General features: G+C 39.9%; 1 protein-coding gene across 3 annotated transcripts; it reads right to left on the bottom strand.

Annotated features, from left to right (window-relative positions):
• Nucleotides 1-658: 658 nt before the first annotated feature.
• LOC122871845 (radixin-like) lies at nucleotides 659-26,916 on the bottom strand. 3 transcript variants are annotated; one of them, XM_044187293.1, is made up of 15 exons: nucleotides 26,700-26,915; nucleotides 24,268-24,361; nucleotides 15,716-15,799; nucleotides 13,439-13,534; nucleotides 12,377-12,499; nucleotides 11,271-11,422; nucleotides 10,945-11,028; nucleotides 10,401-10,547; nucleotides 9,384-9,480; nucleotides 9,077-9,240; nucleotides 8,370-8,500; nucleotides 7,723-7,883; nucleotides 7,454-7,546; nucleotides 6,297-6,533; nucleotides 659-4,325 (listed from the first exon to the last, which is right to left on the bottom strand). In XM_044187293.1, the coding sequence occupies exons 2-15, from the start codon at nucleotides 24,277-24,279 to the stop codon at nucleotides 4,161-4,163; spliced, it is 1,746 nt and encodes a 581-aa protein (XP_044043228.1). In that variant the 5' UTR covers nucleotides 24,280-24,361; nucleotides 26,700-26,915; the 3' UTR covers nucleotides 659-4,160. The 3 variants fall into 3 exon arrangements, with proteins under 3 accessions (XP_044043228.1, XP_044043229.1, XP_044043230.1); XM_044187294.1 differs by lacking the exon at nucleotides 26,700-26,915 and adding an exon at nucleotides 26,267-26,307; XM_044187295.1 differs by lacking the exon at nucleotides 659-4,325 and adding an exon at nucleotides 4,420-5,127 and having other exon boundaries at nucleotides 26,700-26,916.

Here is a 26,916-nt window from a genome sequence, read left to right as displayed (position 1 = left end):
GGGAAAAACTGGCCAATACTAAAGATTAAAGCTGCCTTGATTAGTCAAAACATGGATTTGTCGAGCGACAGAAAATTGATTTAGCAACTGTTTTTAAAATGAGAAAATCCTCCGGTTCCAGCTCCTCAAACATGTATATTTTCTGGTTTCCTTAGTCTTCTATGATACTAAACTGGATATTTTTTGGGTTCTGGACTGTTGGGTAGACAAAACAAGACATTTTAAGATGTCGCTTTGGGATATTGTGATGGGCATTTTTCACCATTTTCTGACATTTCATGGACCAAATGATTAATCGGGAAAAGAATCGACAGGTTCATTGATAATGAAAATAATTGTTAGTTGCAGCCTTACTGAGGACGCAAATCTGGTAGAGGTGAAACCAAGAAGACTTGAAGATTTAATTACTGCCTATGGTACTTCAACAAAGTTTTGAATAAAGAGTCTGAATAGATGTATAAATAAGATAAAAGTTTTTGTTAATACATATGAAAATATTTTTAAACATTTTTTGGTTGATTTTGGGGTATTTTACAGAATGTAGATGAATTATTCAAGCCTATAATACGACAAAATGTCCAAAATTGAAGGAGCCTGAATACTTCCCAACACCATTAAATCTGTGATATTAAAGAATACAAATGGGTCAAACACATGCTCAAAATTTAAAACTTTTATTTGTGAACCAATGAAAAGGACTGCAATCCATCTGTGCCTTTTATCTTAAAGAATACTAACATGAACATAAGGAAAAAATACAAAAAAAAAAAAAGAAACGGCAAAACGTGACAGCTGGTGCCAGAGCAGGCATCATCACAGACGCTGGCTTCATTGGAGGAGACAGGGAGGCCAATAACATTCTGCTGTGAAGACAGACAGTCTAACTGAAGCCTCACAGCTTGAATGTGGGGGGTTTGGGAGTGTCAACAAGAGTTTTCCCCTCCAATGAAGCTGTCCAGTACAGCGATGCGTGCTGCTGGTTTAGGGTCTTTGAACACAATACAAAAATATGAGCTGGAAGCACAGGATAATTTTTTCACCTGCTATGGCAAACAACACTAACAATGGACACTGTGAAGTTAAACACAAAAGGCAGGCTTCAGTGTCTTGTTTCAAACAAGTGCTTTAACTTTAAAACTCTGACTATTAAAAAAATATCAACCTACACCAGCTGTCAAGTATAGCATAACAAATAATACCATAAACATTTTTCATCATATTGTTAATAAAAAAAAGGAAAATTCTTTTCAAAAATGCACCCCAGAACATATTTTCCATCCCACAAAAGATGGAGTCAATTTGTTGTCTGAGCAATGTTGTTAGATGAGAATTTATAATACATTTTAGGGGAAGAAAATTGGCCTTTGATTTGCATAAATCACAATAGCAAGGTCCCTTCACATTAAGAACTACTAATAACCCATCTCTTTACGTATTCACAAGCCTGTGAAGTTCTGAGCAGACAATGAAGGCCATTTCAATTATTATACAGGAGAGCCTTCTTTTAAACGAGTCTCGAGTCCAGGCGGCTCTGTAGACCCAGCCTGTCACCACCAACAACTTGTGGCTCCTAAGAACCAAATGCCTCACTAGACTCTGTCAGGTAATGACAAAATGACCTAGCTTTATCTGAAAATTCTCTCCATACAGTACATCTCCATTCTGATATGCGCAGCATTATTTATTTCACCTTCCTCATTGTTTGGGATTTTTTTCAGACAAAATGAGAATGAACCAGAACATCTGAGCAAGGCCGGGGGGAGAGACCCTTGACTAAAACTAGCTTCAAATGTAAGAAATAACACTTTCAACCTCACTTAGGAGGTATGTTTTACATAGACCTTTAATATTCTCTTGAAATCATTAACTCAGCTCTGACAAAACGTAGCCTACCCAAAGATGTAACAGCAACCAAATAAAATCATGACCTTATTTTTTTTTGGGGGGGGGGGCACCCTGAGTGTTTGACTGGCAGTCACCACTGCTAACATTACTGAGGTAGAGATTTGTCCTGGGTCAAGGACTGATGTTTTCATAAGCTCCCCAGTCAGAGAGGTGCCAGGCCTCCGCTTCCACACGTACACATTTGTATTCACTCACTCACTCGCAGATACACTCAAACGGTTGGACAGACAGACAAACAGCCAGGACATAGTACTCATCTCTCGGTTCCTCTGTCTGTCCATTTAATACCCTGGGCTCCTTTGTGAGCTGGTAGGCAGAGAAAACCATCTATGGTGACTGGGAATGAAACACTGGGATGCAATGGAAAACACACACACGGCTACACAACTACCAATTAGCTTATCTTCATAACACTTTTTAGCGTGAGGGCGATAGCTCAGTGGCACAAGCTCATTACATGCTATTCTATCACCTCTGCATGTAAAAAAACACTTTCCCTTTGTTACCTTTGCTACATTCGTTCATCAAAACCTGCCGTTTGACAAGTTGGGTGGCTCTTTTCCCTACGATTCACTTCAATTTCATTCACAGAAAGGATTTTCATCAAAATCTGAAAAAAAACCTGCCATTCTTGATATTCAGCCTGAAATGAAACTATTAAAATACTGCAGTGTCATTTTGTATATAAACCTATAAATGTAACATTCAAACAACACTTTGAACTGATTGAATCGAGTGAAATGACCACAGCTCAGCTCTCTGAGTTGCAGATGCTAAGAGAATTAGCATAACTAGCTTGTCGTATGCTTTGACATAATGTAACAGCAGCACTTTGACGCTGAATGAAAATAGTGACCTAATTTATCCCCAACCTCCAGTCTAGTTTTATTCAGGTTTATTCATAGCCTGGGACTAAACCTAGCATCAATGTGTTCGACAGACAACTACAAACAAGGGCACCATGAACAAAACGAGTCAAACAAAAGCAAGGGAAGGAGGAAACAACAAAAGGAAACAACTTAAAAACAACGAGAAGGACAGGTAATCTTTAACTGAAGACATGGAATCACACTAGACCTTTGCATACAAGTCCTCAAGCCAAACAAACAAACAAAAAAGTAAAGTAGCTTTCTATTATGGAGCCCCCTAAAGGTCACAGTGAGAATTTTTTTGAGGACTACTTTTACATTCCCTCGCAATAAATTTTGCGTTCTTGCGCAATAATTTTGCGTTACCTCACAATACTTTTCTTCTTCCATTCCTTCTGAGCCATATGTCTATTTCTCAGCTGCTCCCAGCGCAACGCAACAGTATATCAGCTCATTGAATTTTACTTTGAACTGGGCATTAAGTATGTTGATATAGTACTACTGCTCAATAGGCATGCATGGTTCTGTAATTAAAGTAAACAAACAAATTCTTAGATCAAGAGGTCTCTCCAGAAGAAAGCAGTACAGTAATCTGCAGGATGCTGTCGGTTTCATTCGTAAACAGTTACTGTACTGAACCCCAGAGCGGTTTCACTGAGGAAAAGGAGACGTCTCCAGAGGCAAAATTACAGGTGTGCAGTTTATGCTAAAACAGGTTTTTGGTAGAAGGCCTGTTGCTATATGTGTGGAGCAATATTTGATATTCCTTACATACAGCTCCTACCCAGAAGTTTGATAATGTGATAACTTCTTTGCAATGGACATCATATGGTAAGGTGTCCATAAACAATGCTAAATGCATTAACTTGAGAATGTCCACACTAGCTTCCCTTCCAAAGAGACATATGGCCCAGAAGGAATAGAAGAAGAAAAGTATTGTGAGGTAATGCAAAACATATTGCAAGGAAATAGAAAAGGAGCCATCAAAAAAAATTCTTGCCGGGACCTTTACGGGGCTCCGTATTGTATGGCCATGTTTGCTCAAAATAAAAAATCCAATTGCTTCCATTTTGGTTTTACAGTTTCTCTTTTCCCCTGTGCATAAGAATTACACATAATATTTGCTTCTTCAGAGTGACGTGTAGGCAGCTCCATATGAGGGAGATATCCGTAACTTTCAGAGTGGAGATGTGGAGCAGGACTTTGGCAAAGTTTGACAAGATGATTTCTCAAGATTTCTCAAGCCTGGGGGTGTTGAGGGGGACTTAGTGGGATTACATGGACGGCAGCAACTGTTGTCCATGAAAATCGAGCAGCCGCTGAGGGGAACGTTCGGGAGCAGGTACCCCTGAGGCAAAGAGGGGCGAGGGGACGGGGGTGCTGTTCTCACATGGACTCAAACTCATCAATGCGCTGCTTTGTGTTGCCCTGTCGGATCTGCCGCAGCGTTTTGTATTTGTCTCGGCCTGCTTTCACATTTTCAGCGTGTAGCACATCGTTCTGTGTCTTCTTGGTTTCATCTCTGGCCTCAGCCAACTCTGAACTTAATGTCTGAGAGATCAAAGAGAAGGAAGGATGAGAGGGTGGTGAGGAAGAGGAAGGAAAAAGGCGACAAGATGGAAAAAAGAAGCAAAGAATAGAAAAAGAAAGGAAAAAACAGTGGGGCAATGAAGAGGTTGCAGAGGAGAAGAGGGAAAAAAGAAACAGGACACAGGTGCAGAAGAGAAAAAAGGGGAAAATACGCATCAACCATTTTAAAAGTAAACATCTGATTGACGCAAAGCAACTTATCTACAGCTACAATTATCTATGTGTGTCAAAATGTATTTAATGTTTACTGAACAAATAACTCCTTCTAATGAGATGCAACAGTTTAACTTATTTTACACCCTGAAGCAGGCGTCGGCAGTTACAAAGGTTTGGCCGAGCCGGTTTATTCAGCACAGATCCTGGGGAGCCCAACGCAGGCTTACAGGTGCAGTGGAGACACAGGCCTGTATGTAAATTTGTTTTGTTTGCTATCTTTTTGTAAATTAGGATTAATAAAACGATTTAGCTGATATTTGAACTCTTCTTGCCATAGCTTCAGTACAAGTCCTGGCCTATACAGTAGCCCAGCTTAGATCTACAGCCCCTGTAATATATTTAAAGGTGTGAAAGATATGAAGAGATTTGATATTATCTGTTTGATTGAATTACCAGTAGGTCTGCTTTAAAGCCAGGCTACAGTCTAAGCCAGCACATCTACTCCTGTTAAAAGCAGGAGTTTAAAGAAGAATGGACAGAGAAGTATGCCTTATCTTACCCTTATGTGCCATTGCCTGGCTGGTGTTTCTTCTTTGCAACAAAACTGCTGTTAGAAAATAATATAATCCCGTTGTTATTTGTGTCTGTGAGACGCAAATCTCATTTAGTTAAATAAAACTGATGACATGATTTTTTGTTTAGATTAAAGAGATATATATTGTTTAATTAAGGGTGCTTTCACACCTAACCTGTCTGGTTCGGTTAAAACGAACCCTGGTGCGTTTGCCCGGTTAGTACGGTTCGTTTGGGGTTGGTGTAATAGCTGTCAATAGAACTCTGGTGTGGACCAAACAACCGCACCGAGACCACCACCTCTCAAGGGTCCCAAACTTTAAAGCGGTTTGTTTGTGGTGGGAATGTGATCCGAACAAAATACCACAAACTGCCATTAACATATCACGCACGAACACGTCTTCGGTTTAACATGTTGATGGCTAGCATGTCGTTGTACATGCTCAATATTAGTTCCCTTATTCTGCTCAGTCATCTGAAGGCAGCCTGTCTTCTTTGTAAAGTGTGAAGCAATATAGTACTTTCAAGACGTTTCCTTGAAATGCATTTGGCATTCTGCTGGTATAGTTTTGCCTGGTATATTGTCCAGATAATTACCACAGTTATGAGCAAATGCCAACTGTGCTGTTGCTCCATGTTAAATTGCATAGCAATGTTTCTCTCACAAAAATATGCACTAGTCCAGAACACACGTCTTCCTGTATCAGACGCATCTGACTATTATGTGGAGTGAACGTTCTCCCGTTGTTTGTAGTGATGGATTTCCATTTGCTTGGATTTTTCTTTGTGTGAAAAGAAACCGAACCAAGGGGAAAACGCTCCAAGTTTACAAACTGATTCGGACCAGAGCAAACGAACTATAGGTGTGAAAACGCCTTAAATGTTCAAAAAAGTTCATCTGGGAAGTGTTAGACCTCATTTCAACGGCAGGTCGCTCTCCACATGGGGGTACAATGATTAGATGGTATTTTCACGTCATTTTCTTTGGGATTTAAATTAACTTTATATTGAGTGTGAAAGTTAATTTGACCTTGGGAAAAGTAGTTCCCTGGGTAATTATCATTTTGTCAAGGAAATTTATGTTGTTATGTGTCAAACGTTTTGATATAGCCCTTCAACGAAAAATGTCAGACTTCACTGGCAGGCAAAATTTGACCGCCATTTTCCAACCCTACCCTAAAGGTTTTCACCCCTTGCGCTCACCTGCAGCTGTTTCTTGACCCTCTCGTTCTTCTGGGCTTCAGTGACACGCGCCTCTTCACTGCGGAGGTCTAACTGGCTGACGCCCTCATTTGAGAGTTCTGCGCTGGCCTCCGCGTGGTTCTCGTCCTGCTCATCATGCTCGCTCTCAGCACTGCCGCCCGGAGGTGCTGGCACCACTGATATTGCAGTCTTCAGCTCCTCCTTGGTCTTCTCCAGGTCCTCCTGGGCTGACAGAGCCTGCAGGTAAAGGCACGGAGAGGCAGAGTGTAAGACAGAGACACATACCTGATTCACACCAGACAGGTTAGAGTGTTTACGGTGGTAGATCATCATACGCAGCTGAATGTCTGGGGCACTGTGACATCTGCCATGTTATGTGCTGAATGTAAACAAATCTGCTGTTGATTACACTGTGACTGTCCACAGGGTATTCCATGGCACAAGTTATAATCAAAATAGTATGAAGTGCAACTTGCCTCCTACAGACCTGATCTGCAAACATCACACAGAGTTGTGTGTGAAAGATGGACTGGGCCATGATAACAGACACTTCCTTCTGTATGCATTATGAACTGGCTTAGCTATGCATGTTAAATTAGAAAATATTTCCATAGGATGGAAAGAGTTGAGTAAGAGTTTATTTTTAGAAGCATATATGCCATTGAGGTATGACTATAATTTACATGTTTCCTTTTAAAACAAACTCAACAGAAATCCTGTTTAAGTTTGATTCAGCCGACATAGTGTAATAAATACTAACTACGTGGGATTTTTAGCTCAAAGGCAGTGCAGATGCTCTGAATAGATTTAAGTCCACCTGGGGCGCCCCTGTAGCTTAGGGTTTAAGATGATGATCCCAGACATCCCTGGTTCGAGTCCGGCCGGGGACCTTTGTTGCATCGCTCTCTCCCCCTCACTTCCTGTCATCTCTATCTAAAATAAAGGCCTAAAATACCCCCAAAGTTTCATTTCTAACAAGTGACTCCATTTGTTCTTTAAAAAGACTTCAAAATATAATGACACAGAGATGACAATAGACATTGTCATAGCCATAGTATGCAGCGGTTGGAAAGATTTCCAAGCATTTGCATGTTTATCTAATTTCTGATCTAAGATTACACAATGAAGCCAATGTCGGGGGAAGAGGAGTCCTGTACCTTGTGCTGCCATTCTGTGGCCTCATCTTCTTTCTTCCTCTTGGCTTCTTCCAGGAGAGCGATCTTGGCTGTGAACTCAGCCAGTTCAGCAGCCTGGGATAAAATAGAGATATAAAATAGAGATCCTACTGTTACACATACTGTACATTTAAACACACAAGAATGTACTCTAGACTCTTTTAAACAGAGAATTGAATTGTGAATATCCACATAAGCCAACCTGTAACTGCTCACACCATCAGGTAAAACAAACAAACACACACACACACCAGTTGTTCTTGGGTCTTCTGCTGGTCTTCAGCCTGTCTGGCCAGCTCTCCCTTGGCCTCCTCAGCCGCTTGCCTCTCTCTCTCCAGCCGCTCGGCCTCCTCCCTCGCTCTCTTTCTCTCCTGCTCCAGCTCCATGGCCCGGCGAGTCTGTTCCTCAAGCTCTGTGGAAGGGCAGACAAACAAACACGTAACACATAATTCCTACTTTAATTTCATTTTTCTACAAATTTCAAATTCAAACCTCAGTATGATCTCTGCTGGTAGTGATTGGTCAAGTCAGATACTACTGATTTAGGCGCAGAACTGAGGGTGCATTTACAAATACATAAAGTGTGATTTGTTAATTATGTTTGACCTCTGTTTTAGTACTGATGTATAATTATCCCTAAATATGTCATTGGACATGGTACTAAGTAAAAACAGGTCTTTCTGAAATAAATAAAAACAGTAAAAACAACCAGAGGAATAAAAAAAGATATGGCTTCAATCAACTTTTCAGTTAATTCTGGTTACACAAGCATGATGAATAGACATGATTGGCCTTGACTCACAGCCCTAGAGAGATTCTCTAATTTGACAGACACAAGGAGGGGGGCAGCAGCAAAGATAAGTGAACAGATGGATGGATAAAAAGAAAAAACGGGTACCTTTCTGAGCTCTCATCGTCTGCTCTTCAATCTGTCTCAGCCTCTCCATGAGCTCTTCTTTCTCACGCTCTATCCTCTCCTTCTCTTTCTCCGCATACTCTCGCTTTTTCTTCTCATTCTCCAGCTGAGCCCTGAGTAGTTTTGCAATTACATGTTTCAGATTACTTGAGTATTTTTGAGTGATAAACAAGCTTTACTATTTGATAGTAACAAATACAGAGAAACACAGTATTCTTATTCTGACCTAAATAAAAAAAACTTAGCTGAAGCTGCTGCACCTTTAATTAAATAAAATACTCCAGCACTCCTGCCTCAGATAATGTATGTACAAGAGGCAAGACTGCCCTCCAGTGGAGAAGCTCTAGCAGCTACTTCTCTTTATTAGCAGCTACTTTTGACATTTGACTTAAATACTCAAGTGGAAGTGTTTGTGCATAAAATATTGTACTGTCAAAAGTCAGTTTGCCAAATTGACTAATTGAAATTACAGGTCTTATTTTAGGTCAGTGCACTTATTACTTCAAACATTTTGAACGGGAAATATATTGCTTAAAAACAATGAAGTTCAATACTTTAAAAAATTCCATACATTTCATATGATCTGCAAAACTTAACAGGCATATACATAATTTCATATAATACAGAAGGCTTTTCTATGACCTTAGGAACAAAATTATAACATTGTTGAGAGTGTTCCTGAGCAGTACCTCTCCATCTGTTTGTGATGCTTCTCCTCCCGGGCCTGAGCCTTCATCTGCTGCACCTCGATGGTGTCGGGCTTTCTCCTCCTCATGTACAACTCGTGGTTACCCATACACAATGCCAAGATCCGCTTGTTGATGCGCAGCCGCGGGGCATAAAACACGAAGTCCTACATGTTTTTTTTTTTTTTTAAAAAGAGAGGGGCAGAAAATACATCCTTTAATGTGAAGCAGGACACGTTCTCTGTATACATTAAACAGAAAGTCAGATATTTGTTGACTTTTATATATTTTTGATGAATATGACACTCACAGGTGCTTTCTTGTCAATAGGTTTGATGACAAACTTCTTGTCATTGAAAGAGATGTTTCGAATCTCACTCCAGGGGAAGCCAATCTTTGGTGTCAACCTGAAAAAACATAAATGGCCAAAAGTGGTTACCAATTTACACTTTAAACATTTGCATCTCACTCATATGATGATATACAGTATAGATGTTACACAGTTGGTTGTAATCATTTAAATGGGGCCAAATGAAATGAAAACAGAAAGAGCTTGCACAGTCAGAACCCACATAATTATCCTGTCCTTTGGGTATTGGATGACGTAAGTCCTTGAAAATCTATAAAACATATTAAAAGCTATACTAAAAAATTCCATACAAAAAAGCTCCAGGCAAAGACACAAGATGAAAGAAGCATACTATTATGTTTTGCTTATTATTGTCTAAAATCTAAATGCTGAAGTTACTGCAATGCACCAACCTAGGGCTTCACTATGTGATAAATCCAGCTAAAAGTTGCCCCTAGTTGTGAGCTAAGAACTGATAATAGTAATTTCAACTTTATGCAAAATCTGAAAATCTTTTATGAAATCTGTTTTATGTTATTTGCTTATAAATAAGACATACGGCTCTGCCTCTGATTTTGTGGTGAGGTTGTGTGACAAAGAAGATATAACAGCCACCATTATGACAACACGTGCTGACACACATCGGTTGTGACACGCTGTGTCATAAGCCTCCTCCTCACTTGTCCTCATGTCTGCTGCTGTTTAGTATCCAACTGCAAACCATAGCTCTGAGCCCCTCGCAAGCATGTGTCTGTATGTTCATTCTGATTCATACCAAAACATGACACCTACTGGTATTTGAATATGAAAGCGGAGGTTAACGTGTCTCAGCCTTAAAGGTAACTCCAAACAGTCTTCACTGTCAGGCTAACAATGCAATATAGGATTAGGCTGAATTTTAGTTTTTCCCCAGAATGCATCACATATTTTGTAAATAAACTCAACAAATCTGTTAGTGTGTGCGTCTGTGTCCCGTACTTGTCTTCATGTTCGTAGATGTTGAGGCCAAGGGCATCCACGCCCAGCCACAGCTGTGTGCCCTTCTTGTTTTTGATCTCAAAGTAGTTGACACCATACATTTCCAAATCCTGGGCGATTTTAAGATATTCCATCATAGAGTCCTCTCTAGAGAAGAAGAAAAGCAGGAGGAGTTAGAAGATTTTATATTATATAGGTTTTATAAGAAAATGTCCACATTAACATCAGTTAAACAGTTTTATAACGTATTTATGAAGTAAACAGTTTAACATATTGATGAAGTCATTTTATAATATAAAGCAAATGACCACCTAATCATACAATGAAATCACACATTCCAATAGAAAGGTAGGTCAATGCTCTCAGAGAGTGTGGAAACTTTTGGCCTTGTTCAGCCTTCTACATTAAGAAATTGCACAGACAATGAAATAGTTCCACATCCTGACATGACACAACAAGCCCAAACACGTATACTCATACAAATTTTCTTTGTCTCTCTCTGGGTTTCAAGTGAAGAATATGAAAAGGAAAGTTTGACGCATACCTGAGCATTCCTCTGTGTTCTTCGTGCCAAGTCTGTATCCTTTCCTCCCACTGCTCCTTGGTCAGCTTGTGCTGCTCCAGGACTCTGTGCACACAAACACAATGACTTCACCTGAAGGGGTGTTAAACAGCACAGAATTGTTTCCTCGAGAAGAAATCACTGAAAATTCCAACAGGGAACAACACACATTCCAGGTTTCAACAGATCTGGTCTGTGTGTGTGTGTGAAAACTCAAGGGACACCTCCCATACATTCCCTCTTCACCGGCAGTCACTTTGGCTCACAGCAGATTAATATAAGTTGTGACATATTTTGTGTGTGTGTACCTCTGAGGCAGCAGTCTGTCATGGGTAAGGTACCCAGGCTTGTGGACATCTTTGTTGTAGTCTCCATACTTGGCCTGGACAGAGTATGACGCCAGTAGCACAGCTGTCTCTGGGGGACAGTAGTTCTCATCGTTCAGGATGGCCTCTTTCACCTGGCAGACCAGGAGGGAGTGAAGGAGTTAACAAATGGAAATTATTGAATTTATTCTACACTTTTTCCTTTTCAAATAAAATATACCAGGTGTGGCCTACTCATGCGAAGCTAGGTAATGAATTACACAATATGATAATGTGCATTTTTGAAATGACTAAAAATGTACTTTATTTCTTCAAAGTAAAATCTACTGTTTGCTTCTTACTCTCATTTGCTGTCCAGCTGTTAGCTAACCTTGTTAAGTTAAGTTAAAACCTCTTCCTGACACCATTTGTCTTGTCAAAAGTGTGGTCACCTGTTTTTATGGGCATTATTAATTTGGGCATCAAAAAAAACAAACAAACAAAAAAAAAACTGAATCTCGAAGAAAAGTCAAAATATCGCTAAAAAGTGTTTATGCTTCACTGTGGTGGAAAAGTTGTTGTATTGTTTAAAACAAAATGTGACAAAGTGCAATGGAAACAGACTTAGTAAATAAATCATGACATTCTTGAAGCATGTGACTTAAAACATCACAGCTCCACAGGGGTAACACAACCAGCCATTCTACTTGTTTGGAGTATGTGGGAGCACATTGCCTTGTGGCTGACTGGATCATAGACTCGATTGAGAGGCATGTGACTTAAACATCACTTAAGCTCCCGCTCCACTGAAGAGACTAAAACATCAGATATCTGTGGACCAATGAGGAGTCTGTAATGTTCCTCAAATTAATACATGAAATAAACATAAATGCAATATTTCCATCACTTTTTCCACATGGTTCACCATTGTTCAATTACACTCTTCTTCTGCAATGGTTTAGTTGCAACCGACTGGAGAATTAGCACCACCAATTTTTTCTCTCGATGTGCCCATCTCCTAATATTTGCATTTTCTTTAGCCGATTTTCTGGAAATTTCGATGAACATTTGCACTACGTTTGGATGGAGACTAGTGAGTTGCTTGTTACCTGTAGGAAGAAGAGTCTCTGGGTGATCTCCTGGATTAGTTCTTCTGAGACATCCTCGGGGAAGAACTTGGCTCTGAACTTAAACTGCAGAGGGTTCTCTTTCTTCACGTCCTGCTGGGTCACCTGGACAATAAAGACAACATGATTATCCACTAATCAGCAAATCAGAAATTTTGTCACAGCTACATCTCAGTGAGTGACCAGGAAGGAAGAACAAGTCACAACAAAGCTTTGTGACTTTGGTGTGTTGTGTGAATTGTGCTGATTTTGAATCATCCTTTTCATAATTTCCTTAAATCAACAAGCATATTCATCATATAACACTTCTGTAATCTAGTCACTGTCAGTCAGAACAGATCTTTTGATATTTGGGGACATGTGCTACTGGGCTGGGCTGTACATACTTTATGTGGACAGTTGTTGCTCACACACATACAAAATAGTTTCCATTGGAGCACTGCTAGTCACAGATCACGCCGACAGCCCTGCATTGGTCTACATTGGCTGGAGAACCTCAGCGTGCGCGCGCGCGCACACACACACACACACACACACACACACACACACACACACACACATCCATCCATCCATGCTCATAAACACACACTGGTTTCACAGCATTTCAATTTTTCATCACATTTTTCTGTAGCCCCTGCCCAACTCTCTCTCTCTCTCTCTCTCTCTCTCACTCTCACTCTCACTCTACGAGAGAGAGAGAGAGAAAGGGAAATTTTCTGTCATGCAAACACAGGCACACTGTAATAGCAGGGGTGTTAAGGCTGAAGGGTGTGTTGGCCTGAGTGAGAGAGGAAGTCTGTTAAAGAGCATTTCTGAGGCTCCAGACCACAGCAGAGATTCTAGGCAAATCCCAGACAACAACAGACAATGGCTGGATGAAAGACAAACATACTACAGTGTGAAGGAAAGTGAAAGACCCTGACAAAGGCGGCGGAGGCAGAGAGACAGTACAAGAAAGAAAAAGAGCGTAAAAGTGTGTAAATGAAAAAAAAAGTGTTTTGATGGTTATGACAAAGGAGTAGATTAAAGCAGAGGAAGACTAACCTTCTTATTGAGTTTGAGCCAGGTAATGTAGCCTTTACTGTCCACATACTGTAGGCCAAAGAACCAGACCTCCCGCAGTCCCACCGTCTTCACCACCTGAGAATAAAACAAAATGAAATCTGAATTATTACAGGTGCTATAAACATCATTTTAAAATTCTGTTTATGGCAGTTTTGCCTTTATTTGATAGACAGACAAGAAACAGGTGACGAGAGATGGGTGGTGACATGATGCCACAAAGGACCCCAGCCTGAATTGAACCAGGGACATCATGATTAAGCGTAGTGATGGGTGTTGTTAGGATTACATTGATACCGATAGATACTGATTATTTGACTTATTGATACTTATTGATACATGAAAAGATGTGAAAAGTTTCAACCGTTATTTTATTATTACTTTTTTGCAGATTTTTTTGGTTAATAACTACAGACTTATTTTTATAACGATAAGTGTTACCTTGACGAGGTTGAGACAGTCGCATTTTTAGCAAATCTTTTTAGCAAATTTTTGGCAAATCCCATCAGCATTGGGGCCGGGAGGTAGCACTGTGCAGCAGCCACTTTGCTAAAGCAGTCAAACTCGCTGCACTGCTTCAGATTTAAAGAATTATATTTGTAAGTGTTTCACGAGTTTGCTGCTGCTTAACTTTACTATTAACCACCTTTACACGCAACTAACTTTTTAAATATATTGCATTTAGCTACTAAATTTAATGAAAATGCAAAGTGTCCCCATACTTTTGAACGTTTTGCCCTGTCAGCCATGACTGGAGAGCACTGAATAATGTAAATATGCAGTTATGCAATGTCAAACGTAATCGGCTGATGCCGGCAGCTTCATCATCATCATCAGGGGACGGTTGGGAATTTGAAAATGCCAGGGAAGTTAGAATGAATTAACGTTACATAAATACTGAATATTTTGGTACTGGCCAGTCAGGAACCGGTACCAATTTAGTACACGACACCTACATACATAATTTTAGCACAATAAATGAGATGATAACCAACAACACTGGCAGCCTCTGGGGCGGCTGTGGCTTAGAGGTACTGTAGAGTGGGTCCTCCACTAATCAGAAGATCAGCCCACATGAAGTGTCCTTGGGCAAGACACTGAACCCCAAATTGTTGTGACTGTGTATGAATGATTAGTTTCTTTGTTCTGATGAGCAGTTGGCATCTGCCATCAATGTATGAATGTGTGTGAACGGGGTTAATGACATGTAGTGTGAAGTGCTTTGAGTGGTCGGAAGACTAGAAAGGTGCTAGAAAGGTGTACCAGTGCAGTCCATTTACCAATTTTACATTAGTTGTAAATTGTGTGCCTCCAGCTGGATTTCAAAGGACACCAAGCTGATTTCCTTTTCACAGCTTGACACAGAATGGGTCATTTAAAGGGCTGTTTGGTAGCTGCAAAAGCCAGAAAGATTCACCATGTATCCATTATTTTTAAAAATGTCTTATGATTAAAAGGAGGCACAGCTGAAAACAAAATCTTGTAACTGAACTTCATTTAGCACTTTCAGAGCAAATTTCAAATATCACATTTGGTATCACACTTTCTTCCTAACATGCAGCAGTCTTTTCACATTAGGCTACTCAAGTCCGTTTAGATGCATTCTACTTGTTTGGAGTGTGTGGGAGCACATGAATTGCTTTGTGACTGACGGGACCATAGGCTCGATTGATTTTCTTGGTGGTGCTAGAATAATCATTCTTAGATGTGCTATTAAATCTAGACATGCTGCTCATGTAACTGCTGTAGGAGTTTCTTAAATTGACTAAGGTAGGGCAAGATGGAGCTGCGAAGGCAAGCTGTTTGAGATGAACAAACACCAAGTGCTTCTGCTGAATAATCTTAAGAGGAAATCAAGATTCAGACCACATCATCACTAAACCAGCTTAATTTGAAATTTTTGAAATCAATTTGAAAATGCTTTTTGTGTGAAAATGAAGTGCTTCAACACTAGTGTTTTCAGGTAATTTCTAAAAAAGTTCTCCACCTATACTGAAATTCCTAAAAGAGGAAACTGCTAAATCTCTGCTTCTTGTTCCTCTTTTAGGCAGCAAACAGCAAAGATGAAAACCAAGTGATCACACCCAACATGTCTGTTATAATCCATTACTGAAAATAAAAACTGTGTGTGCATACAACTAAGGTAAATTCAGTAGGAACCCAAAGCCAACTTCTAACGCTAAAAGGCTGCTTAAGCAGATTTTGCCTTTTGGAAAGCAGTAACCAGTCGTCATTTGTGGTTATGTCACTCATGCTCACCTGGTCGAAGAGCTGTTTTCCTGTGGTATTAGGTTGGATGGCAAACTCTAGTTCTGCATCCATGGTGGTCACACGGACATTTATCTAGAAAACAAACAACAAGATGTTAACTTTGTTTGCCATATTACACAGACAAAGATTTTACATTGAGACATTAGCTACAACACTGATGCCTGACTCATTACAGGTCACAATTACTATTACTATTATCATTACTATTAGTGCCTTAGTTTTCTAATCTCGACGAAACATCCACTAATCTCCATCACTAATCAGACAACATTACCGGCAGCAAACTCGGTTTTCTTTTTAGCTTTGCTTGGAGGTGCAGTTAAGTTTTTATAAACACACATCCTGTTGATGCTTCACAATTATAGTTTTCCACTGGCTAACCACTTTAAGAATTTTGTGAGGATTTTTGTGAAGTAGCTTGAGGCTTTTTTTGTAGCTTCAGTAAACAACACTAACGCTTCGGAAATACAGGTTAAAATAAATATATGGACATTTAAGCACGTTGTTGTAAGCGGATAGGTTTTGAATACTGCAGAAAGGAATGGTAAAAAAAAGAAACACCCGCAGTGGTTCCGTTAGATAAAGAGATGTACACAGTGTCTCACTAAGCGACAGGTTCATGTAGAGCTCTGAAAACCAAATGACTTCTGGTGAGTAAAAAAGTGTATCCGTCATCAATATCCGTCATAGATATACAGTAGTCATACCAATTTGTCACAAAGTACCGCCTCCCCCGTTGACATATCTTTCAAAAGTTGGTTAGTTTTTTCTAAAAAAAACTGAGTAAATAAGAAATCCGGTGACCCAGTGGTTACGATGCATACCACATAACTGCAGAAATCTGCTGTTTGAATCAGGCTGAGGACTTTGTGCATGTGTGCTGTCTCTCCTTGTATTTCCAGTTTGTAGCTATACTATCAAATAAATGCAAAAAGCAAAATACAAAAACTACTATCAGGAAATATAATTTATACTTTCAGATCTGCGGTAGCAATGAGTGCTGTCTGTGCTTACTTCTGGCATTATTCACCCTGTTGTCTGTCATGGAATAAAAAGTTAAACATAATATATACTGTAGGATGTGGCACACGGCATGTATGTACCAACACAACTGGCAATGCATAAGGGCTGTCGTCTAACTCTCTCAGTCGAGCAACAATCTTCCAGGAAATTACAGAATTTCTACAGAAGAGAATTGAAGACTGTTTGCTCAGTATGAGGGCAATGTGTCAATTTCCCTCAATCCTAAGTTTAGTGGACTGTGTAAACTTGTGTCTCTCTCCCTCTTTCCATCCTGCACTGCCAGGGTGAGCAAGCCCCACCTTTCGAGGCATTATACTAGTCAAGGGCCTCTGTTAGGGTGGAGCAGAGAGTAAAACTCAGTCATTGGCTGTGGCCAGTTAAACGGCACTGGCAGTAGGTCTAGCAGCAGCTGATGGCACAGAGCAGAGCGAGGCTGACCTCCAGGGCATTCGACATCCTTCCTCCCACACTTACGCACACATTATATGTTGCCTCAGTAGTGGTTAACAACTTGAGACACGACTTGAGGGAAGCACATGGTGCAGAGGAAGGCGAGAAGCCAAATGAGAGGCAGAGTGCAAAAGCAAACAGTTTAGCAAGAGTGCAAGAAGAGAGGAGAAAAAAAGCGGGTGAGATAGAGAGCAACAGGAAGTAAGAGAGATGATCTGGGGTGTACTCCCTTTGAGATTAAATTACAGCGAGGTTACTGTAGATGAGCCAACCATACAAAAAAGAAGGGACAGGAGAAGGGACACAGAAAGAAGAAACTCAGAAAAAGAACCTTCCTTTTCGTCTGAGCAATTATGCACAAAACCTCAGGAACGCTTAGTTTGGATTTCTCTCCCTCTCTATTTCTTCACTGTCTCTCCTGCCTTCATCCCTCTCTGTTTCTCTCAATATCCCTGCAATGAATAATCCATGAAACTTGTGTCTATACAGCACATAGCTGGACTCACCCATGCCACATGGAGCTCAGACCACAATGTATCTGCCACTGTCTCCCTCTCATTAATTACCCATGAAAAGTTGCAGCACTTTCTCCACACTATAGACATCTCGTATGAACACTCCTGCATGGCCTACAATTATTACTGTAATGTGCGACAGTCCATTTATATAACATTATTTTAAAAATGGACTAAACTGTATCCCACATGTTCATAATCTAACCTGCTTTAGGCCAAGCTTTATTTTGGTTGGAAAATGTGGCCAGCTTCCCGAGAAAAGATTAAGTCTGAAGTAACTAAATGATTGTATTTTGCCATAAATTTTCAATCAATGCAATTGCTACATTACAACAAATATTTTGTGCTCCTTGAGACCAAATCTCTCTGGCATGTGTCGTTCAATGAAGATTCCACTTGGAGAGGCACTTTATTTTTAGTCCACATCAAGACCAAGGCTAAATCCCTGTCTGGGAAATCAACCCACATTGCAATACATGCCAGTTATCTGCAGGGGAGGAAAAAAAAGAAAAAGAAATGGATTCACAAAAGGATGGCTTTTCAGGCAACGATTTTTTAAAACATTTATTTCACTGTAAATAACCTGATTTAAAAATGATGCAACACATGGATGCATGAATATACCAGACCATTTGGCTATGATAAAAGGTGTACACAAGCATGCAGTTGTGTATGCCTTTTTATCTGGGTGAAACTAGCTTTTTATATCAGTGACATTATTTGCTGTGTTTTATTTTGTTAGTTCCTCACCAAATTGTATATTTTAATGTGTTGACTACTCACCATAACAATACAAGAAACATGTCATTACTTTATTGTTCTAAGTTAGTCTCAAATGAAAACTTCTACATACTGCTGAGACTGTGATTAGTAAGCCTCAAAATTAAATAAAGTCCCACTCTTAGGTTGGAGAATTCTCAATCCTAGTTTACTTTTTTTTGTGTGATTCCTACAGGTGAGTCTAGATCACTCATGGCACTCAAGACCATCATTTCAATGAGGATGCTAAGTATATTGTTACATGATAGAACATGAGCTACTGCTAACTAGGAAAACCAGCTCTTGACTCTGGTTAGTTTTTTTTAGATGCAGATACTTAAACACAAACAACAGATTATGGATTCATGTCAATCCAATTATAAGCCATCAACCACAACAAACAAATGGGAAAAACAAGAAGTCAACAATTAGATTTTGCAAAGTTCCATCAGAGGCTATTATAAAACTTTCAACCAAGAGGAACTATTAAAAAAAAAAAAAAAAAAAATCAGTTAGCAGGGTAGTAAGCGTTGACATCACCGCCCTTCTCTTTTTCCACTATGTATGTCCTGCACACACAATATGATGTGACTGAGCCTGGGCAATGAATAAATTCTACAAAAGGGTCTTTCACATATTACTTGATTTACTGTTTCCTCCCTGCATGTGAGTCTCTGGTAGGGAGTAAACAGACTGTGGCCCTTTACTCCTCTGTATATTTAAAAAAAAAAACAAAAAAAAAACCCAACAAGTTACTTTGAAGTTACATCTGCTACAGGACAAGCAAAGGCTTAATGTACTGCCGTGTTACGTACAATATGGAGATCTACTAGACTTCTTGTAAAATTAAGTATAACCAAAGTGTTACAGTTGTCTCAGACAACATGGTGCGATAACTGCATTTAACTGCTTGTACTCTTCTCATGCCACTTTCTCATCAAGGAGAATCTCCATCATTTGAGATTTGGAGTGGAAGATGGCATCACAACTAATCCATAGCGTTATGTCCTCAGTGACCTTTAACTTTGGAAAACAGACCTGCACTTAATCCAGGTGCTGAGGTCTTTTGTGAAAAAATTCTGTAACAAATTCCATCACACTAAATGAAGCCAAATAAGGCAAAACTTTAGAGACTACTAGGGCAACATCTCAGTCTACTCTTGCAAGTGCACAAACAAGCCCCTGATAAAAGCCACATCGGCAGAATAACCTGTTCACAGTTCACTGACAGATGAATTGAGACTCTGTGTTGGTTTCAAGACTAGCTGCCTCATTGACTTTCTGAGACAGGAGTAGTTATGGAGAATGTAGTGCTGAGTTGGGGTTTCCAAGTGACCGGTCTTGAATGTCCCTTCTCCTGCATTTGTGTTGGGCTTACCTTTGTGTGTGTGTCTCTGCCAAAACTTAGCCAACCCACAGAGCAGAGAGGTGGAATCCTGTATGGACCAGACGGTCAGTTAATCCGCTCTCTCTTGCAGAAAGAGGGGGAGGAGAAGAGGGACAACAACATGCCAAGGCACTGACACAGCTAATCACACACTCCGACAACTGAGAAGTCTCGAAGGAGCGACTTTTGCAAGCCTGTCCTTATATGACACTGTCTGTCTGGTGGCACTAGACACACTGACTGGGCAACATGACAGTTCTTAAAAAGGGACAAATTACTTTCATTAAAAAGAGAGTAATGCCAGAACAAAGACGCATTTAACAAGTTGTCAGATTTGCCCAACTTCTGCAGGTAAAAGCATGTATACTACTTGCAAATTCAGGTGTGTTTGTTTAATGCTGGCATGCCATATGAGTGACCCTGCGAGTCATGATGTGAACTGACGTGCCTTAAAAATTTCTAAAAGGCAAGAGGTAAATCCTAAAAGTTGACTTGATGCAGTTCCAGTTGCAGCATTTGCGTTTGGCACACCTCCATCACAGATCCAATGTCTACTGGAAGCGTTTTAGAAGCAGAGCGTCTTAAGAAGCTTGTTCTTCAGCAGCTACATTTCCAATAAAAGTTCTCAGTATCTTTTCCAACATTTTTTGTGTCTGCAAGCATACTGAATACACGTTTGCAGCTCATTTAGATGTGGTAACAGATGCTTTGTGGCTGTGCTTTACTTTACCATTTAATTACAGTAATTTTACCTGTATTTCCTGAATAGTGTATATTAGCAGCATCTGTCTCACTAACTCCCTCTCACTTTTCCATCTTTTTCTCCTCTCCCGCTCGTTATTTAAAAAAAAGATATACTAGTTTTGCTGTATATGTGTTAAGACAAAGTCAGTAACAAACAACATGCACTTTAGGTATTCATTTTATGTTAATTGTCAATAAATGTTGGTATGTATATACATTCGCAAGTGAATTCCACGCTTCAGAGACACAAGCTCCTCCAACAAAAATGGACCCGACAATTAAAGATAGCGGAGCAGAGAGAAGAGCTTTTCGTGATCCAAGATTGAGACACCTTGCTCACACACTCGGTGAACATTGGCACACTTGCTAGAATGGCAGCGGATCGTCTGCGGCAGCTGCAGCTGAGCCGAAATGCGACACAGCTGCATTCGGTGGACATTCGGTGGGTAACTCCATGTCCATCTCCAATCACATGACCATTTTCTAGATGACACAGTTTAAAGCAGGGACTATTTTACACTGTGTCTCCTCCTATCTCAAACATAACCCTATAATTTGCTCTCCCTTCTTCATGTGCAGTGTCACTAAACAGACCTCAAGTTGCATCGAGTATAGTTCAAGATTGCACGAAAGCACTGACTTAATAAGCAAGAGAACAAATGAGGGCCAATGAGTATCTCAATGAGTCTCAAAACCAGTGGCTGTATCATTTACATTTGTTTTTTCTTTCTCTGTGCCCTTTTGGGATGTTTCTAAATCCCCCTCTCCATTTTAATTGCGAAGACGAGTTCTCACTCAGACGGGACCCTTGTTAAATGTGCAGCTGTTTAGTTACTGTAAGCTGTTAAGAGGGGCTTTGCTGAGAGAGGCCTTAAGAGAGACACACACACACACACACACACACTTCAAATCAGTAGAGCTGCTAATCTGGCGTGCTGGGCTCTGAGCAGCTGTCTGTCCCTCTGATTAACCCCCCTGCAGGGTGAGGTAGGCTTCGGAGGAAGGGACGAATGGAAGGAGGAGTGAGAGCAGGAGGAGGAATCACTGCTTCCTACAAACACAAACATTCATCCTTTGGGGGAAGGGAAGGTGAACGCTGTGTGGGAAGCATCCCTTTCACATGAGGACAAAAAAAATCTACTTATTCATGTCCAGTCAACTGTTGTACAGACAGGGTTTGAAAAGCTTCCAGTGATTTTACAAGATACACTAGAGGGATAATAAAGAGGAAAAGGGAGGGCCTTACTTACTCTACTTGATTATGGACCTAGCTTTTGTATTGTAAATGAGGTGAAGGGTCAAACACAACTGGTAAACAGAGTTTTAATGTTGCCCTGCACCAGTATTGCAGCCCCTCCCTTCCCGTAACCCTCACTGTTTTCCTACCTCTTAAAATTCCTACGGAGTATCTCCTGAGCACTACAACAAATTCTCATCTCCCCTTCTTCTCTCTCTCATGCAGTCCCTCAGCTGTTGAATGACCCTTTTTATTTATAGAAGGATGTCTTATGTTGCTAAGCTGCATCTTGAGTGTCAGTCTAATTATTTTAACTTCAATTATGCAATGAAGTTTTGGAGAAATTGTACTTGAATCTTGCTTAGTCACTGATTTACTTGTTGGATGAGAGCAAGTGGAGTATGAACAAGTGGAGTATGAAGCAGCTTTGGAAGTAACAGCAGTACAGTTGAATGATTAGTCAATCAACAAGACAATTCATCTGCAACAATTTTAATAATCGATTCATCATTTATCAAGAAAAAAGCTATACATTTGCTGGTTCCAGCTTCTCAAATATGAGGATTTTCTTCTTTGTTTTATATAATTTTAAAATATATTTAAAGTTGTCACATTGGGCTCTCATTTTTTAATGTTTTATAGACAACCGACTAAAGAATAATGAAAATAGTAGGAAGTTGCAGCCCTAAACATTATATGTTTATTCTATTTTATATGTACTTCGAATATCATAGCTGTGAGTTAACTTCCAAACACCCCAGGTTTTAAGTACTGTAGGTTATCATGTTCATATAAAATTTACAAAATTGTTGCTCTACATTATGAGGCATTCTCAACATTTTCTGAATTCTGTAAAATTGACATACCTAAAAAGGCAAGGCATGTTATTTAAATGCTTTGCTGCATTAATCTCACAGTCAGTCAATTGGTTCCATCTCTATGTGTGTTATTTTGACATTGGCTATCACTTAACCTGTAATATCACCACAACCTTAACCATTCAGCTAATTGCACACCCACATAGGGGTAAAAATGAATGGAAAAACTGAGACAACAGGATGTGCTCACAGTTGACTTCAAAGCCTTACTGTGAACTAGAACCATGTGTTTCTGTGTTTCAAAAGAAACCTTGAAGTTCTATAAAGTTGTGACTTTCATTGCAAAATCCCTACTGAAAAACAAATTCAGTACCCTCTCCCTGCTAGCTCAACAAACTCTTTACTCAACCTTGCAATTGTTTTTATGCCTCGGTTACAGATGAGTGCTGACACTGAGACATAAGAGGCCTATTCCAAAAGTTTTGATGTCTGGCAACAATCCCTGAGAATGTCATGTCTAACGGACACTGCTCTTGTTTCCTTGTTATTATGTCAGTGCCTCCCCGTGAGAAGCTGTACTTTCTCTGTCAGTTATTGTCTGCAACAGAAATGTCGCTCTCAGCAGAGCAGCCAGCACTCCACTGTCCTAGGAGCTGTTTTTGGGATGGTGCCCTGGTGACTCAGGGGACAAGAGGGGGAAGTGGATGACATCAGTGCCTGGCTGTTTCTCTTTGTAGCCCCCCACACACACACAGACACAAACAAACACCAACCACCTCTAGAGCTAGACAGGAGAGGCGCTTCACTTATGGCAAACTCTGAAGCCTGTTGTTCCCAGTTCCTAAGAAGGTTTCTGATGTAAGCTTTAGCAACTTGACATTAAAATCTTTCCATACTCAGTATTGCATACTTTGCAAATCTCTTACTATAAACTGAAAATTAATTTTGTAACATGCAATATCCCCAGACTCGTGCGTGAGCTCCACTCAAGTCTGTTTATGATGAAAATGCAGCATGATAACTGTGGGACAGCCATGAAGGGGCTGTATCAAATTGGTTTTGTTTTGGTGTTGTTCACATCCCAGGACTCTGGCATTCTCTCCACCCTTTCAGCAACAATAGCAGCAGTGATGCAGTTGCAAGGCCTGTGGGACAGGCAGTTCATTTCACACTCTGGCTGTTGTTTACTTGGAAGAGGAGCATGAGGAGTTTGGAGCACCAATGGGGATGAAACTGCCACTTCCCAGAATGCACAAATATAGCTTTCGGCAGTAGTGCATGCAGACTATTAAGACAACTAAAAAGCAGCTCTAAAGAGTCAGTTTATACAAGCAGACTAGGCAGGAACAAACAAGAAGCTTTTATGTTTCTGATTCATATCATATATCCTTAGCTACATGAGCTACTGCTGCTAAGTTGTATCACTGCAACGCCATTTTTACATCAAACAATCTGAATCAATTAGCAGGGAAAGTGCCTAACTCAAGTGTTTTTCCTGGCTTCTTCCCCTTCGCGTTGCATTCCTGTATATCTCTGTAGAACACAGTATGATAAAAGCTGCTGACATTTGTATGCCAACTCTCATTTAGCTCCTTTCAGCCTCTTACCGGTTTCGGCATTTTTGCTTCCTCTCCTCCTCACACCCGACAGCTGAGAGGACAAATCCGTCACAGGGCTGCAACACCACCTGTATCACAGTACCTGAAAGCGAAAGAGACTATTTCAGGCACACAGTAAACATGGGTAAAACAATATGAGCAGCTGCTTAGGTACAGTATTATGTACTTGTGTTTTGATGATTTGGCAAGAAACATTTCAATTATTAAATTTAGCAGACATTTTTCTTTGAAACAGGTTTTTTTTTTTTATATCAGGATCTATCAGTCAAGCCCTGAATTTAGTGATGTGGGAAATATAATGCATATAGCAGAAAATAACAGAATATAAAGTTTCAAGAGAGGGGAAATAAAACACTCATTGAACTGAGCAGAAGCAGAGTACTCCAAAGAAACAACAGATTGGAAAAAAAAAAATACTGAAATGAATCCAATCCTTAAATCTGTCAATGACTACAAGGCACAGAAAACCCAAACAGCCAGATGCACAGAGGAGTGGTTTTGCATTCAATCTTAACATGCACTACCACTTTGCTGTACATAGTGTACATATGGTAACTATTGCAAGGATGCATGGGGAAACTACTTAAAACATAATTACTGTTTAAGAGAAACTGAAAGACAGTTAAGTCATTGTGTGATGACTCATGGACATTGATTATCAGTTATACTTTATCAAGATAAAATATCTGTGACACAAATTACCGAATATTTGGACTTCAAGTTTGTATCTATTTCACTCTGCAGCTCATCATTGTATGCTCTACCTAATTTGGCTCATTACTTATATCATGCCAACTAAAAAAAATGTCCCTAAACCACTCAAAGCTCATCCAGTGACAAAACTACTTGACATCCGATTTCACTTATTGATTATAATGATTTTTTACTACCCTGTACTGCTGTTACTGGTGAACTCCCTGCCATGTTTTCTGTAAAATACATGTAACAGTCTAGGTACACTCTAGCTGAAACACAAGCCTAAAAGTTTGGTAATGACCTGTGTTGAACTGCCATACCATATTGAAATGATCCAGGAAAACTAAGAGTTACGTGAACATGTCACATCAATCAGATCTGGATGCTCTAGTCTAGTGTATGGTCTGATGGTATTGTGCTCTGTCAAAGATAAAAGTATCACAATCTCAAAGCTAAAGTTTATTAGCAAATGATGGAGCAATAACACACCATCCTGCTTGAGCAGTGAGGTTGAACTGCATACTGATTGTGTCTTGCTACAGGACACTTTTTCAGAGGGGATGCTCTCTGTCACTGAAGCTAGCAACCAGTTTTGATTACTTTTGTACTTCATTCTTTAATTGTCATTATCACATTTATATACATTTTCACGTAACACTGCTGATTGAACAGCCAGCTGTCCTGTTAAAACCTTTAATTTGGGTAAACTATTTTGATACTACATATGGCATTCCCGAGTTCTTGGAAATACTGGAGGTATTAAAGTGGCATGCAGTTCTTGTTTTACACAATCCTGTAGCGGCAAGTTGGCAACTACATTAATCCCACCTACTTTATTTTTAAATGAATGCCCAGGGAATCCTCTGTAGCACAAAATATATATTTAAAAAAATTAACATCAAAAAGGTCCCTACTCCATATTGGTAACTGAAGAAAGAACCATGATTACCATCACACAGAGTATAAGAAAGTATAAGGCTCTCAACAGTCAATGATAGCGGCCTTACAGAATAACAGTGACAAAAATTATTTATTCCGTTGAAGAAAAATGTGCAAGGAAGCCCGCTGAACCTTTCAGCTGTGGTGTTTGTAACGTTACTCCAGATGAAGACCACTTGTAGCTTGTAAGCAATTAGCTTGCCTATTTGCCCGCCGAGGGATGGCTTTCGTTACATTGTAACGTTAATTTAACCACAATTTAAATCAAATGGTAGACAACAACTGTTACACTCCTGCCAAACTGGTAGCTACAACGGCATGACACGACGAAAACAAAAATCAAAATACATACGTTTGTCGTGTCAAAAAGCGTTTTTCCTGAGTTTCACTCGGTAACACACCAATGTTTGCTGTTATACGACTCTTAATTCCTAAATACTCTTCATTAAGTCAATTGGGTAGCCCGTTTAAAGGCTGACATTTTCAAGCTAGTGGGTGTAGTCTACATAACGGGACAAGCCTAGCCAAGGTCTGCCTCCCTCATGGCATGTGAAGTTTTAAAGCCTTAAATGTTGGCCATCATTAATTCACCACATTTGCCACCAAAACCAAAAACATCCCAAGAAATTGTGACTGAAGACTAATGTGTTTTTACAGGTAGTTTAAGGGGCACAACTTCGTACAAGCATTTCTATCGTGTCGTATAAGACGTGAATTGGTCGAACACGAGGACATCCGCTATTACATCAAACTTGAAGCTCATCTTTTAGGGAGAGGCAACTCACCGGGGGGACGAAGTATATCTTTTAATTGACAGGAAAGCCTGGTATCTTCAAATGTAACAAAATATCCACGATGATAAATCCGTTATAGTTCTCGTTCCTTATCTCTAACTGCTTTAACCGAAAAAAAATCCCGCAGACATAGAAAAACCGTTGAAGTCCTAACCGTAAAGCGATTTGGGGAGCCAGTGTCGAGCCAGTCGGAATAAAACACTACAGC

This window comes from Siniperca chuatsi, linkage group LG24 (genome assembly GCF_020085105.1).
Source record: "Siniperca chuatsi isolate FFG_IHB_CAS linkage group LG24, ASM2008510v1, whole genome shotgun sequence".
Lineage (NCBI taxonomy): Eukaryota > Metazoa > Chordata > Actinopteri > Centrarchiformes > Sinipercidae > Siniperca > Siniperca chuatsi.
The sequence above is the reverse complement of the archived record's forward strand: the minus strand, read 5'-3'. Positions and strand labels throughout refer to the sequence as shown.

What these genes read in the sequence shown, in the direction of transcription:
- LOC122871845 (XM_044187293.1), bottom strand. An exon ending in GAACACAGAGGAATGCTCAG is followed by an intron (nt 10,548 to 10,944) that starts GTATGCGTCAAA and finishes CTTCTTCTCTAG; the next exon opens with AGAGGACTCTATGATGGAAT. An exon ending in GGGTCAAGAAACAGCTGCAG is followed by an intron (nt 4,326 to 6,296) that starts GTGAGCGCAAGG and finishes TTGATCTCTCAG; the next exon opens with ACATTAAGTTCAGAGTTGGC.